The following is a 12760-nucleotide window of genomic DNA, read 5'->3' on the forward strand; positions in this document are numbered from 1 at the left end:
ATTAATGGATAGGAAGAGGGCAGTTAAAGTAAATGTGGGGCCTCCAGAGTATAAAGTTGGTGAATTAATAACAGCAAACAAAAAGGCGGATACGTTGAATAACTCTTTTGCATCAGTCTTCACTGTGGAAGACATTGTTAATATACTTAAGTTATTACATGAGGTAACATAGCAGAAGTTACAAAAATCCCAATTACAAGAGATAAAGTATTGAGAAACTCAGGGGCAAAAGACAGATAAGTCACCATGACTGAAAGGACTACACACTAGGGTTTTAAAGGAAATGGCTGCAAAGACAGTGGATCCATTGGTTAAAAGCAGCTGATTTGATTTGTTCAAAAAAGGGAAAAGACAGAAGGCAAAAGAACTACCGGTATCAATTGTGATGTGGAAGGGCATTTTGTGATAAAGGTAATCTGATTCTGCAGTGGGATGTGGATAGAGTGAAGGAGTGGATAAAGGTGTGGAACTGGAGTGCAGTGTGGGGAAGTGTGAACTCATGCCCTTAAGAAAGAAAAATGGAAATAAGAGTCATAGAATACTGCAGCATGGAACCAGGCCCCTTTGGCACATTTAGTCTGTGCCGATTTTTTCTGCCTAGTCCCATCTACCTGTACCCAGACCATAGCCCTCCATGCCCCTGTCATCCGTGTACCTATTCAAACTTATCTTAAATGTTGCAATGAACCTACACCTACCATTTTTACTGCCAGCTCATTCCACAATCGCACCAACCTCTGAGTGAAGAAGTTCCTCCTCAGGTTCCCTTTAAACATTTCACCTTCCACCCTAATCCTATGACCTCTAGTTCAATTCTAACCCATCCTCAGGGGGGAAAGCCTGCATGTATTTCCCCTATCCATGCCCCTCATAATTTTGTGTAACTCTATAAGATCTCCCCCTTATTCTCATACATTATAGGGAATAAAGTCCAAACCTATTCAATCTTTCTCTATAACTCAGGCACTCCAGCCGGCAGATTATTGGCTAAGTAGGGAGAGATTGTAAGTGAATGAAGTTCAGAGGCATCGAGGTGTTTTAGTGCATGAACACGAAATGCTAACTGCCAGGTCTAACAAGTACCTTAGAAGGCAATTGGCATTTTGACCTTCATTGCAAAGGAATTGGAGTTTAAAATTAAGGAGGTTTTGTTGCAATTACATGGTGTCGGTGAGGCTACACCTGGAGTATTGTGCAGTTTTGTTCACCTTACCTAAAATGGACATAACAACATCAGAGGTAGACGCAAAGGAGATTCACATAGTTTGTCGTGCCAAGAGAGGCTGAATAGTTGGGTCTATATTCTTTGGAGGTTAGATGAATGAGGGGTAGTGATATTCAAACACATAAGATCCGCAGGGGACCTGATAAGTGATGTTGGGATATTTTCAGCAGTGAGGGAGTAACAATCAAGGGGACATAACTGCAAGGTAAGGGGCTGGTCATTTAAAACTAAGGTGTGTCAAAACCTCCACAAAGGGTGATGGATCTCTGCAATTCTCTGCCTAGTGGGTAGTGGAAGCTGAATCATTAGAAGTATTTAAAGTGGCGGTGGATAAAGATTTGATAGATGAGGAACAGAAAGGTACGAAGAAATGTCACAGAGAGGAGATGAGGCAGTTGTGATCACCATATTGTATGGTGGGGCTGACTGAAGAGGTCGAATGGCCTTTTTCTGTTGCTATTTTGTTATCTAGAAATCAGAATGGAAAAAGAGAGAACAGAAAAGGATGGATTTGTCACATTGATAGCAGTGTTCTGGACTTATAATGGGACTTTGACTATGTGTTGGAACTGTCTGCTGGGCAGCAGAGTTGAGGCTGATAGAGATTAGAGTGCAAACTAGAGATGAATGGATGAATTAGACAGGCCAGTGGGGAACCTGGCAGATTTCAAAGAATTGTAGGTAGACAACAGGGAGTTGAAGCAGTGAGGTAATGTAGCAGCTCAGGATAAAGACCACAGATGAATAAACTAGAGAATTGGAAGCAGATTATTGTGAATAGATTTGGTTCCTTGAGGTTGATAACACTTGCTCCATGGAGCATGAAAGCATTGAATTCTGATCAATACATTTGATCAATTGGTTCCATTGCTGAACCCCTGGTTTCAAGTATTTCAAGGCCTGAGGATGAATTCCTGTACCTCACCTATTCCGGGCCAACACTGGGGACTGGCTGTTCTGTGCCAGGAGACTGAAGCTTGAAGCTTGAGACCTTCAGGCCAATCTCTGCAGTCATTCACCACCCTCCATTGTCTGATGTAACGCACTAGGCCATTTAACCATGAATGCTCTTCGATCATACCTTGCCGTCTGTCCCCCACCCCCATGAAATTTATCATGCTTTTTTCTTTCCCATTATTTTCCTGTAGGCTTCGTTGGCGATTTGGCGCCATTGCTGAGTCTTGTTGCTTGAGGATCTCCTCAGTTCTGCCGAGGCATCCTCAATCCTAGTTGAAAGTGCAGTGTTCAGCCAAACGGAACGCTACACTTGGCGAAAGGTATGATCGAGTGAGTGATAGCTGCTCACCATTGCACATCTTCATTCTCCTACACTGCACAGGCGGTGGGCTTTGGGAGGGGCCCGCCTGTAATTGGCCATTGTAAATAATCCTGAGTCTGTGTGTGAGAGATAGAGTCTGGGAGGGTAATCAAAAAAGGATTCACATAAAGTTGATGTAACTACGTGATTAATGGTCTGGGTGGATTCAATGGGCTGAAGGGCCTGTCTGCATGCTACATCTGTCCATGACTCAGTGAACTCTCTCACCTCAGCCCCACTTTGTTTCACCAGCCAAGAACCTGTGTGTCACCAGTGCATATGCACAATGAACTTGACATTGACTTTAAACAGTGTATTCAGGTCTTAACTATCCATGTTGCAGTCAAGCTAATGACACTAATGATATTTGCCTGCTTCAAGGCATATTCCTCTAGCTGCTGTTTTGCACAGTCCCACCTCCTCTAGGATGTTGACCTGTTTTTTCTTTAGAGTCATAGAGCACTACAGCAACAGAAATAAGCCTTTCAGCCTATCTAGTCCATGCCAGCCTGATAATCCTAGTCCCATTCTACCTGCACCTGGACCATAGCCCTCCAAACTCCTAATCCACATACCAATCCAAACTTTTTAAATGTTAAAATTGATCTCTCATCTACTACTTCCGTTGACAGCACATTCCAGACTTGTACCACCCTCTGTGTGAAGAAGTTACCCATTAATTCTGGGAGTGAACCCCATCTTTACCTCTTTCCCCAGTCCGGTCAGCTTTGTGTTCTACACCTGCATTTACCTCTGTACGTGTATAAAAACTAAGGCACTTCCCCATGTCCAACAGAGCTTTATTTTCAAACTTATTTTGTTTCATTCAGTGAAGCAAGTTCTGCAGATGGGTAAAGAAACATCTTCCCCAGGTTTTCTCTGTGTTGTGTTTCCTCAGTCTAGTTATTTTCTTCTGTAATAGAACTGTATAGCACAGAAACACGCCCTTCAGCTCATTTTGTCTTTGCCAAAGTTTTTGCCTTATCTGTGTAATCCTACTTGCTAGAATTAACTCCCTGTCCCTCTATGCCCTGCTCATTCAAGAACCTGTCAAATGCTATTTGAATGTTGTTACTGTTCCTGCCTTCACCATCTCTGGTAGCTCATTCCTGATAGCAATTACTTTTTGTAATTAGTTCCTGGAATGTAAATTGCAATAGTATTGTAGAGTATCAAATCCCTTGCATCTGCCCATTATTGGCCCTCCTGCTGCCCTCCTTCGCAAGCTCCGTCACTGTCATACAGCATGGAAACAGGTCCTTCGGCCCAACTCATAAATGCTGAGAAGTCTACCAGAACTCGTCCCTTTGGCCATATCTTTGGTCTTATCAATGTACCTCCGAGTACCTTTTCAACATTTGTTATAGTTCCACTCTACCAGCTCCTGTGGCAGCTCACTCCATATATCCACCACCTTCTGTGCAGAAAAACTTTCCCCTCAGGTCCCCTTGAAATGTTTCTCCCCTCACCTGTGCTCTCTAGTTTTAGACTCCCCTACCCTGGGAAAAAGACAGTAAACATTCACCTTTATTTATGCCCTTCATGATTTTATAAGGTCACCCCTTAGCTCCAAAGAAAATAATCCCATCCTATCCAGCCTCCTGCTTTCTGTCCTCCTCCCCGAATGATTTCCCCCATGCTCCTTCCCACAATCTGCTGCCACCCACTTCCTGGTCACTCCTTCCTGAGCTCTGTCTTTGGTTTACTTTCTGCTTTGTGTAGAATCTTTGTATTAGGGCATGGAAATGAAGACTTGTCTGTGTCATAATTTTCTCCATAGGACCGTAACCTTTACATGTTCCCTATGAAAATATTCTTCCTAAATTGCCCTTAATTGTTTGTGATAATCTTAAATCCATGCTCTAACTCCTTATATTGCTTCTTTCCCAATGTTCCTTCATTAACAGTGTTCCATGACTATCAGATTTAAAGTCTACTGTGGGCCCATTTTCAGAACTTCTTCCTGGGATAAAAGTTTTTACCATTCTCACTCCTGAACGTTTCTACATAACACTATCTCTGTCCTACCTGCTGGTGATTGTTGCCTCACCAGGTTGATTTGGTAAAACTTCTCACAAACCCCTCTCGGCCATTGAGGTTCCTCTTGGCTGTTCATCTTTCCCTTTCTTTATGACTTCAGCTCTCTGATTTCCATTTGCTATTAGTCCCCCTGTCAGTCCGATTCCTTCATGTTGGGCATGGGCTGGGAAGGGGAAGGGACACTGTACAGTACCAGCTTCCCTAGTTACTAAGTGGTGGAGAATGGAGACTGCTATGATGAGAAATCACTCCCTTCAAATGGTGTTCAAAAGCTTCTTAATTGTCTGAGCACCTTGGAAGGTAAAGTGGTCCCAGAGCAGTCCACACGGGACAATGTGTTGTTTGAAAGTGGAAGGAAATGTGTTCTGCTGCACCATTCTGAGGAGGGAGTTAAGTCAGTGCTCACTCTCTTGATACAGTACTAGGCAGGACTGCGACACCTTTCCACAGTGGAAGAACGGACCCCATTAACACTTGGTATGGAAGCCTGCAAGCACCTGTCATGTCACGCACAAGAGGAGCTGGATTCTTCTGGAAAGAATTTTGGGACATCTGAGGCTCACACATTTCATCTGACCAAATCCACAGCCAGCATCCATGCCGGTGGACTCTTGCTGACCAGCTGTGTTTTACCAGAGAATCAATTGACTGACTTGAATCCATGGAGTGTTGCCTCTCACTATAATATTAAGAGCAAACTGATTAATGTACGTTGTAACCATCGGATTGTCTTACAGTGTGCTTGGTATCTCGTCTGCTTGTTCCCTGTACAAGGAGCTGCTTCGGCTGATGCATTCCTCTGTATTCTTGTTGTAAAGCCAATAAAAACCTAAATTATGATAAAAAGTGGCGTTCAATTATTAAAATGTGAGTTGTTGCACATTTACTTTGAAGAGTTGCCTTAACTTTTTTTTGACCGTGTCTTTAAAGTGAGTTTGGTTTTATGGACAAGCACATTGAAGAGGTGTGTTCTGTCCGGAGTGGTCTGGGGGGAGTTGCGGATAGAGACATCCTTCAGGTGAACTTTGCCTCTCAGCCTGACTGACCACTGGAGCAGGGAGGGACTGCAACAGTTCAATGATAAACACACTGCTTGCCTGAGAGTGGGCCACTCAGCAAGTTATAGTGGGTTGACCACACTGTCTTTAATCTTTTCTGTATCAAGTTTTCTTGGGGGGGGGGTGTAGGTGGGATTAAGCTAGTTTACTGACATTGGCCTCCATCGAGTCTCCCTGCTGCACCGTCACCAGGATCCTGACCCCTGTATCATTGGGCGACACAATCACAAAGATTTCTGATAGAAGCTTGACAGAAGGTTGTCGAGCCATTGATATGTGCTGAAACTTCTAACACTGATCTTAAACACTTTAGCACTGATGTGAAAATAATATTTAGTCAAGTCTGGGATGGAGTCACTCAATGGAATACAAACTGCAAGCTCTCTGTTTTCTCTGTTAGTGCAACTGTTATGTCCCTCCCTCCCTCATTGATAACTTCCCTGTTCTCCTCACTCCACCAGTTTAAAGTTCTCAGTCTGCATTCACTGACTGCTCTCCAGTCAGTGAATGTGTGTGCAGCAATGTTATTTAACTTCCTGTTGAGCACCAGCAGGTGGAACTGTTGTACTGTCAGTCACTACTCTGCCACTGGCAAGTACATGCGCTGGTATAAAAGTCCATCTCTGCCGTCCACAACTCACAACTGACTGCAGTAATCTTAAATATTAAATTTCATTTAATTAGTGGTGTATCATCCAAATTGGGCAGCGATTCACTTGCTGTGAAGGTTGTTTCTCGGTGTCCCTCTCCCACAGTAAAATGTGGGATAATACAACTGTGTGTATTCATTTAATAGTAGCAGGAATTGGCCAAATTGCCGTTTGAGCATATTCTTTGGATAAGGCCATTGCTGAACTGATCTCAGCTGCCGATCCATTTTCCTACCTAGTGTCTATAATCTCTAGCTACCAAACTCTGCTCATTTCATTCTTAAATTTATTTAATGATTCAGCCTCAGATCAATATCTAACTCAGTAATTCCAGATAACTTTCTTTTTGTGTTTATGGTCTAGTTCTGCTGTGAGTTATCTGTCTGTAAGCGTGACTATTTTAAGCACCCCATCGGTACTGCCTCATCCGCTGGGAATCTCTAGCTTTCTCCCTTTAGTTCTAGGTCATAACAGCAGCTCTGACCTGTGCTGCTCCGATTGCCCCTTTTCCCTCGCTCTATCTGCTCTTGAACCTGACAACTACAAACATCTGAGTCACAATGGCAACCCCCAGAGCGGCTCCCCCTTGGTCCTCGCCATCTCACCCCCACCCTCTCTGCAACTTAAAACAAATCTGTTTTCTCAATTCCTTGTCCTGAAGAAGAGTCTTCAGCCTGTAACATTAATCCTCTTACTGAAATGGTACAATACAAGTACACCCTTCATAAATAAGGACACCAAAACTTTATACCATATCCCAAGTATGGTGTTACCAGTGCCCTATACTAGGTTTTCATATATTTATTCTCCATTGCCTTTGCAAGAAAGATAAACATTTCATTTGCTCAAAAACTTCTATATTTGTACCATGGAGAGCATTCTGACAGGCTACACCACTGTCTGGTATGGAGGGGCTACTGCACAGGACCGAAAGAAGCTGCAGAAGGTTGTAAATCTAGTCAGCTTCATCTTGGGTACTAGCCTACAAAGTACTCAGGCAGCATCCGTTATTAAGGACCTCTAGCACCCAGGGCATGCCCTTTACTCTCTGTTACCATCAGGTAGGAGGTACAGAAGCCTGAAGGCACACACTCAGCAATTCAGGAACAGCTTCCTCCCCTCTGCCATCCAATACCTAAATGGACAGTACCTCACTTTTTTTAATATACAGTATTTCTGTTTTTGCACATTTTCTTTAATCTATTCAATATACATTATTGATTTTATTTATTATTATTTTTATTTTATTTTTTTTTCTCTGCTAGATTATGTATTGCATTGAACTGCTGCTAACAAATTTCACGTCACATGCCGGTGATAATAAACCTGATTTTGATTCTGCTTTCCTTACCGCCAGCTGTAGCTGTACACTGTATTTCATTGCTACTTTAGTAATGATCTACATACATGTGCTTCAGCATTCAGCAGTCTCTCTGTTTGAACGATATTCTATTTTCCTCTTCCTTCCAAGTGTATAACCTTATTTCCCACATTAGATAGAACATAGAACATTACAGGATTGGACAGAATTTGGCCCATGATGTTGTGCTGATCTTGATGCCAATTTATACTAAATGACGTTCTCCTCCTGTGTATCATTCATATCCCTCTATTCCCTTTATATACATGTGTCATATCTAAAAGCCACAAACTAGCCCTGGTAACCTGTTCCAGGTACCTACAACTCTCTACATAAATCATTTCACATGTGCCACTTGCTTTACCCCATCTGTAACCATTTTGCAGACTCTTGGCCTCTTCAAAATGTGTTTCCCCACCAGTGTCTGTAACCTCAGCAAACCTGGCAACATTACACTAAGGAAAGTAATTGGGCATTAAAATAGTTTTTATTTTGCAGCACGGTAACAGGCTATTCTGGCCCAACAAACCTGCCCTGCTCAATTACGCCCAAATAACCAATTAGCCTACTAACCTGTATGTGTTTGGAATATGGGAGGAAACCAGAGCACCTGGAAAAAAACTCATATGGTCATGAGGAAAGCGTACAACCTCATTACAGACAGCAGCAGAACTGAACCAGGGTTGCTAGCAGTGTAATAGCATTACGCTAACCGTTCACGACCCTGTTTCCTGCATCTTGTCCTTCCCCCCACCCAACTACTACCATAAACCTAATCCTCTGATTGGGCCCATTGCTCCTTTATGTCTCCTTGTGTGGTTTTCGCTGCCATTTACCTGAGAAGGCTTGTGTGAAACACTTAAGTTGTTGAGGCAGGGCATACATTCATGTTGTTGTTTTATGGACCAGCAGAGGTTGACATGTGTGTGGTGGTCTGTCTGTGGAGGTATGGAGAGGTTGTTGAAAACTTACAGAAAGGGGCCATTTGGCCCATGATGTCTATGCTGTAAATGGCTCTTCAGCCTCAGGCCACCTTCCCATTCAAAGCCTATCAACGTTTAAGCATGACTGTCCATATGTAAATGTGGTCTATGTCTATACTTCTACTACCCTTCACACATTGAGTTTCTGGCACCCACCACCTCTCCTACTTCTCTTTAATGTGATTTTAAGCAATCCCATTTGAACTGTAAAAACATGTGAATCTATGAAATGTTTTGTTAGATCTGAGGATCCCAGTGCAGAAAACACAAAATGCTAACTTGTTGATACAGCAAGGAACTAGGAAGGGTAATGGAATGTTTTTGAACACTCTGCTAAGGGGACAATTTCTATCCTATTTACCCTCCCTAATTTAATGCTCTTCATTTAAGTTTCCCTTAACTCCCTTTGATCCAAAAATACTCCAGCCTGTTTGGTCTTCATTGCTACAGGTTTTCAATCCTGACATCTTCATATATCTGCTCTGCACCCACCCCATCTTTACTGTAGCATGCTGATCATGAGTGTACTCACACCGTGGCCACCCTAATGTTGCATACAGCTCGGGCATAACCTCCCTAACTCTTGTAGTCTGTGCCTCAGCAGATACAAGATCTGGATAAATGGGTCATTATTGGATTGGCAGGAAATAATGGAGTGCCACAGGGATCAGTGCTGGGACATCTGTTTGTCATCTGTAATAATGACATGGACAACTGGTAATATTGCTAATACAAAGAAATAACATAAGTAATTCAAGTCCACTTAGTTTAACTTTGGTGACAGGCAAAATGTTGGCTCTGAGAACTGTGGAAGCACAAAGACATTCAGCATGGACTGACAAAACCAGGAGTGCAATCACCGTAGATGGAACTGCTTCCATTAGTTCTGAAGATCAGCTCTACTCCTGTTGGAGATAACACTATGGCACAAGAGACTGCAAAAAAATTCGGAGGCAGTGGTGCAGCCATACAACGTAGTACACAGAACATTACAGTACTGGAGCAGGCCCTTTAGCCCATCATGTTTGTGCCAGATATGATCCATATCTCTCCATTCCCTATATCTTCATGTGTCTATCATGCCTCTTAAACACTACTATCATATCTGCCTCCACCACTCCCCATGTTAACCCATTCCAGACACCCACCACTTTCTATGTAAAACAAAATGCCTCACACATCCCTTCTAAACTTTTCCCCTCAGCTTAGATGCATGCCTTTTAGTATTTGACATTACCACTCTGTGAAAAAGCTTCTGTCTATCCTGTCTATGTCTCTCATCATTGTTCCAGCACCCTAGAGAAAACAATCCAACTTTGTCCAACCTGTCCTGATAGCTCATTTCCTCAGGCCGAATCGTTCTGCACCTTCTCCAAAGCCTACATATCCTTCCAATAATGGGACAACCAGAACATTGATCCCTGTGGAACACCACTGATTGTGCATTTCCAGCCAGAATGACATCCCCCTCTTTTGTGCAGGCTTTAATCGGATCATTGTCCATATCCCCATCAACATGAGGGTTATCTTTTCATCCCGAATGGACGTAATATTCCTTAGTTGTCCTCTTCATGGTTGTAATACAAATTCTACATGCCTGCATTTGTTGTGCCACTTCTTTGCTGTCCTGGTTATTAAGTTGTGGGCATGCTATGTTGGCACCAGAAGCATGTGGACATCAACCTCGTTGATTTGATTTAACACAAATGACACATTTCACTGTCTGTTTCAATGTACACGTGACAAATAAAGCTAATCTCTCCTTGCACAGGAGTAAAGAGCAATGGGTTTGTTAGCATTAATAATGGGTTTTGTGTTGCACTGTGAGCCTGTTAATCATGTTAGTGTGGGACAATCTGCGAAATATTAATGGGCTATTAATTCACCAAGCATGAGTAGGAACACTGTGTCCCAAAGTACTGTGCATACAGTAAATCACTAATGAAGTTTCAATCATTATTTAACTACTACTTGATCAGTGTTTGATGGTGTTGACCATGGACGAGTCTCATGAAGAGCACCCCAATTTGTCTTGGAATAATGAGGGCACTTACCTGAATGGTTACAGGATTGGAAAGTTAACCTGTACCTTGATCCTTTGCAGTGAGAAAAGAGCAAAGCCTCTGACTCCAACTGAACCAAACCAAAGGTTGCATCTGATTACATCTGATTAGAATTCTGTTTGTTCTTGTGGCAGTAAATTGGAATAAAGCTCCGTGTGTGTGACGGGGGCAGGAAAGATGAGCACTCCAGTGTTCAAACCAATTGCAGGAGGTGTTTTCTACATTTTATCAGTAGGGTGGTGTGACGGCTGTGAATCACTGAGTCAATGAGGTCAGCATTTTTAGCCATTCCACCTCCTCGCTAACTGTGCTGTTTGGAGAATGTTTGAAGAGTCCCACATTAATGTATCCTGAGACATGTTTAGGTAAATGAGGTAACCATTGCTGATATCCTCCCACGAGGAACATTAGTAGACCAGATGGATTTCATGATAATCTGTTATTTATCAGGCATCATTACTCATGAGAAGTTCGTGGAAAAAAAGATACTGTTAATTGAGTTTAAATTTCCCAACTGTCCTGTTGGGATTTCAACTCTGGTTGTTGGATTGTTCCTCCAGGTCCATGGATTACCAATCTGATAATTTAACTGCTCCTCCACCTTCATATTCTGGAAATAAATGCAGAAGGAAATGTTTGTTTGACAATAAAACAACTGGATTATTAATTTAAGAATGTACTTGGCTCATTCATGTCTGCTGCCCTCATGTGGCTTCTGCCCCACCAGCTTGTTTGACCCATATTCCCTAGACCCTCAGCTCACAGGTAATTTGTGAGAGACAATGGTGCCCAAATGTCGGGAATGGACAATGATAAGAGCATCTTCACCACTGTCCTACTTCCCTGGAGCCCCACTTGACACAATGGAAAAACTTTGAACTACAGGGAGATTGAGATGATCTGGTCAGTTGCAGTGGAAATTAATGAATGGAGTTTAATTGGGAGGAGCGTAAGTTGAAGTACTTGGGGAGGTGAAATAGGACAGTGGAACAGACAGTGAATGGAAGGGTGAACAGAGAAGTGCTTTCATTTATTAGCCAAAACTTAGGATTGAGGAGCAGGGAGATTGTTCTGGAACTGTGTACAAGACCAGTTAGACTGAAGCTTACACAGAACTCTTGCCCAGGGGGTTAGGGGCAAAGGAACGTACAGCTGAAAGGACGGGAGAGGCAGAGACACTCATTATAGTCACACTGGACTTGGGTGTGTGTGCTGGGAGAAGGTGCGATGAGGTGGTTATCCTACCTCCCAACAGCCAGTTTTTGGGTTTTGTTGATGTTATGAGGGATGAATATTAGGAAGAACACCAGGGATCTTGTCTGATCTCACAGTATCTGCCCTGCATCCTGATCCAAAGTTTAGACCTGATATGCCAACAGTTCCTTCCCACAGAACTCCTGCAGCAGATCCTGTCTGAACTCCTGCCAGTGATGCTGTTTCATCTGTAGAGGTGGTAAGGCTCTCACACATGGTAGCACTCTGATGGGAAAGGTTGATGTTTCAGGAGCTGAACATAAAGGCAGGGATTTCTCCCGACCAGGGGAAATTGCTGGCCCCTGGCACAGATTTTTGCCTTCCTTAGCTGCATGTGATGTATTGGAAGACTTGATGGGGGCTAATGTTGTGCCTCTATTTAAGAAAGGCTGCAAGGACAAGCCAGAGAACTACAGGCTGGTGAACCTGGCATCTGTGGTGGGAAAGTTACTGGAGGGGATTCTGATTGGGAATGATGAAGGGATATGGGAACGGGGCAGGTAATATTGATCAGGACTATGAGAGGCGTTAATACTGACTTGATGGGATTACACTGCACTGTTTCTGTGATGCACAAGCAGCAACAAAATAGCAGCAGCAGGTCTTTATTATGAGCCTTTAAATGTAGTAGAATGTCCTCAGATACTTCACATGAATGATTGGCAAGATCTACTGAAAGACACAACTTTGTCAGACTGATGCTCCTCTAGTTGTATGCAATAACTTTTAGTTCTGCACCTTATCATAAAACTGAAGGCATTGACTGCAACACACACTGCTCGTCCTCACCAGATCCTCAACCTAGTGCC

The 12760-nt window shown here is 43.0% G+C and overlaps 1 protein-coding gene across 6 annotated transcripts in view; it reads left to right on the forward strand.

Moving 5' to 3' along the window:
* Window positions 1-12760, forward strand: part of LOC134353179 (arf-GAP with GTPase, ANK repeat and PH domain-containing protein 3-like) — a 545439-nt gene that overhangs the window by 363633 nt on the left and 169046 nt on the right. The window contains exons 10-11 of one of the 6 annotated variants that reach the window (XR_010019562.1): window positions 2374-2502; window positions 5003-5584. The exons of 4 other annotated variants lie outside the window; for them this stretch is intronic. Coding sequence is in view for 1 of the 2 variants with exons in the window: in XM_063061213.1 (XP_062917283.1) it covers window positions 2374-2403 (30 nt within the window). In the remaining variant the exon portion in view is untranslated. Of the gene's footprint in view, window positions 1-2373; window positions 5658-12760 lie in introns of those variants that run through there. One more of the 6 variants, XM_063061213.1, reaches the window with a different exon arrangement.

This window comes from Mobula hypostoma, chromosome 1 (assembly GCF_963921235.1).
Source record: "Mobula hypostoma chromosome 1, sMobHyp1.1, whole genome shotgun sequence".
Classification (NCBI taxonomy): domain Eukaryota; kingdom Metazoa; phylum Chordata; class Chondrichthyes; order Myliobatiformes; family Myliobatidae; genus Mobula; species Mobula hypostoma.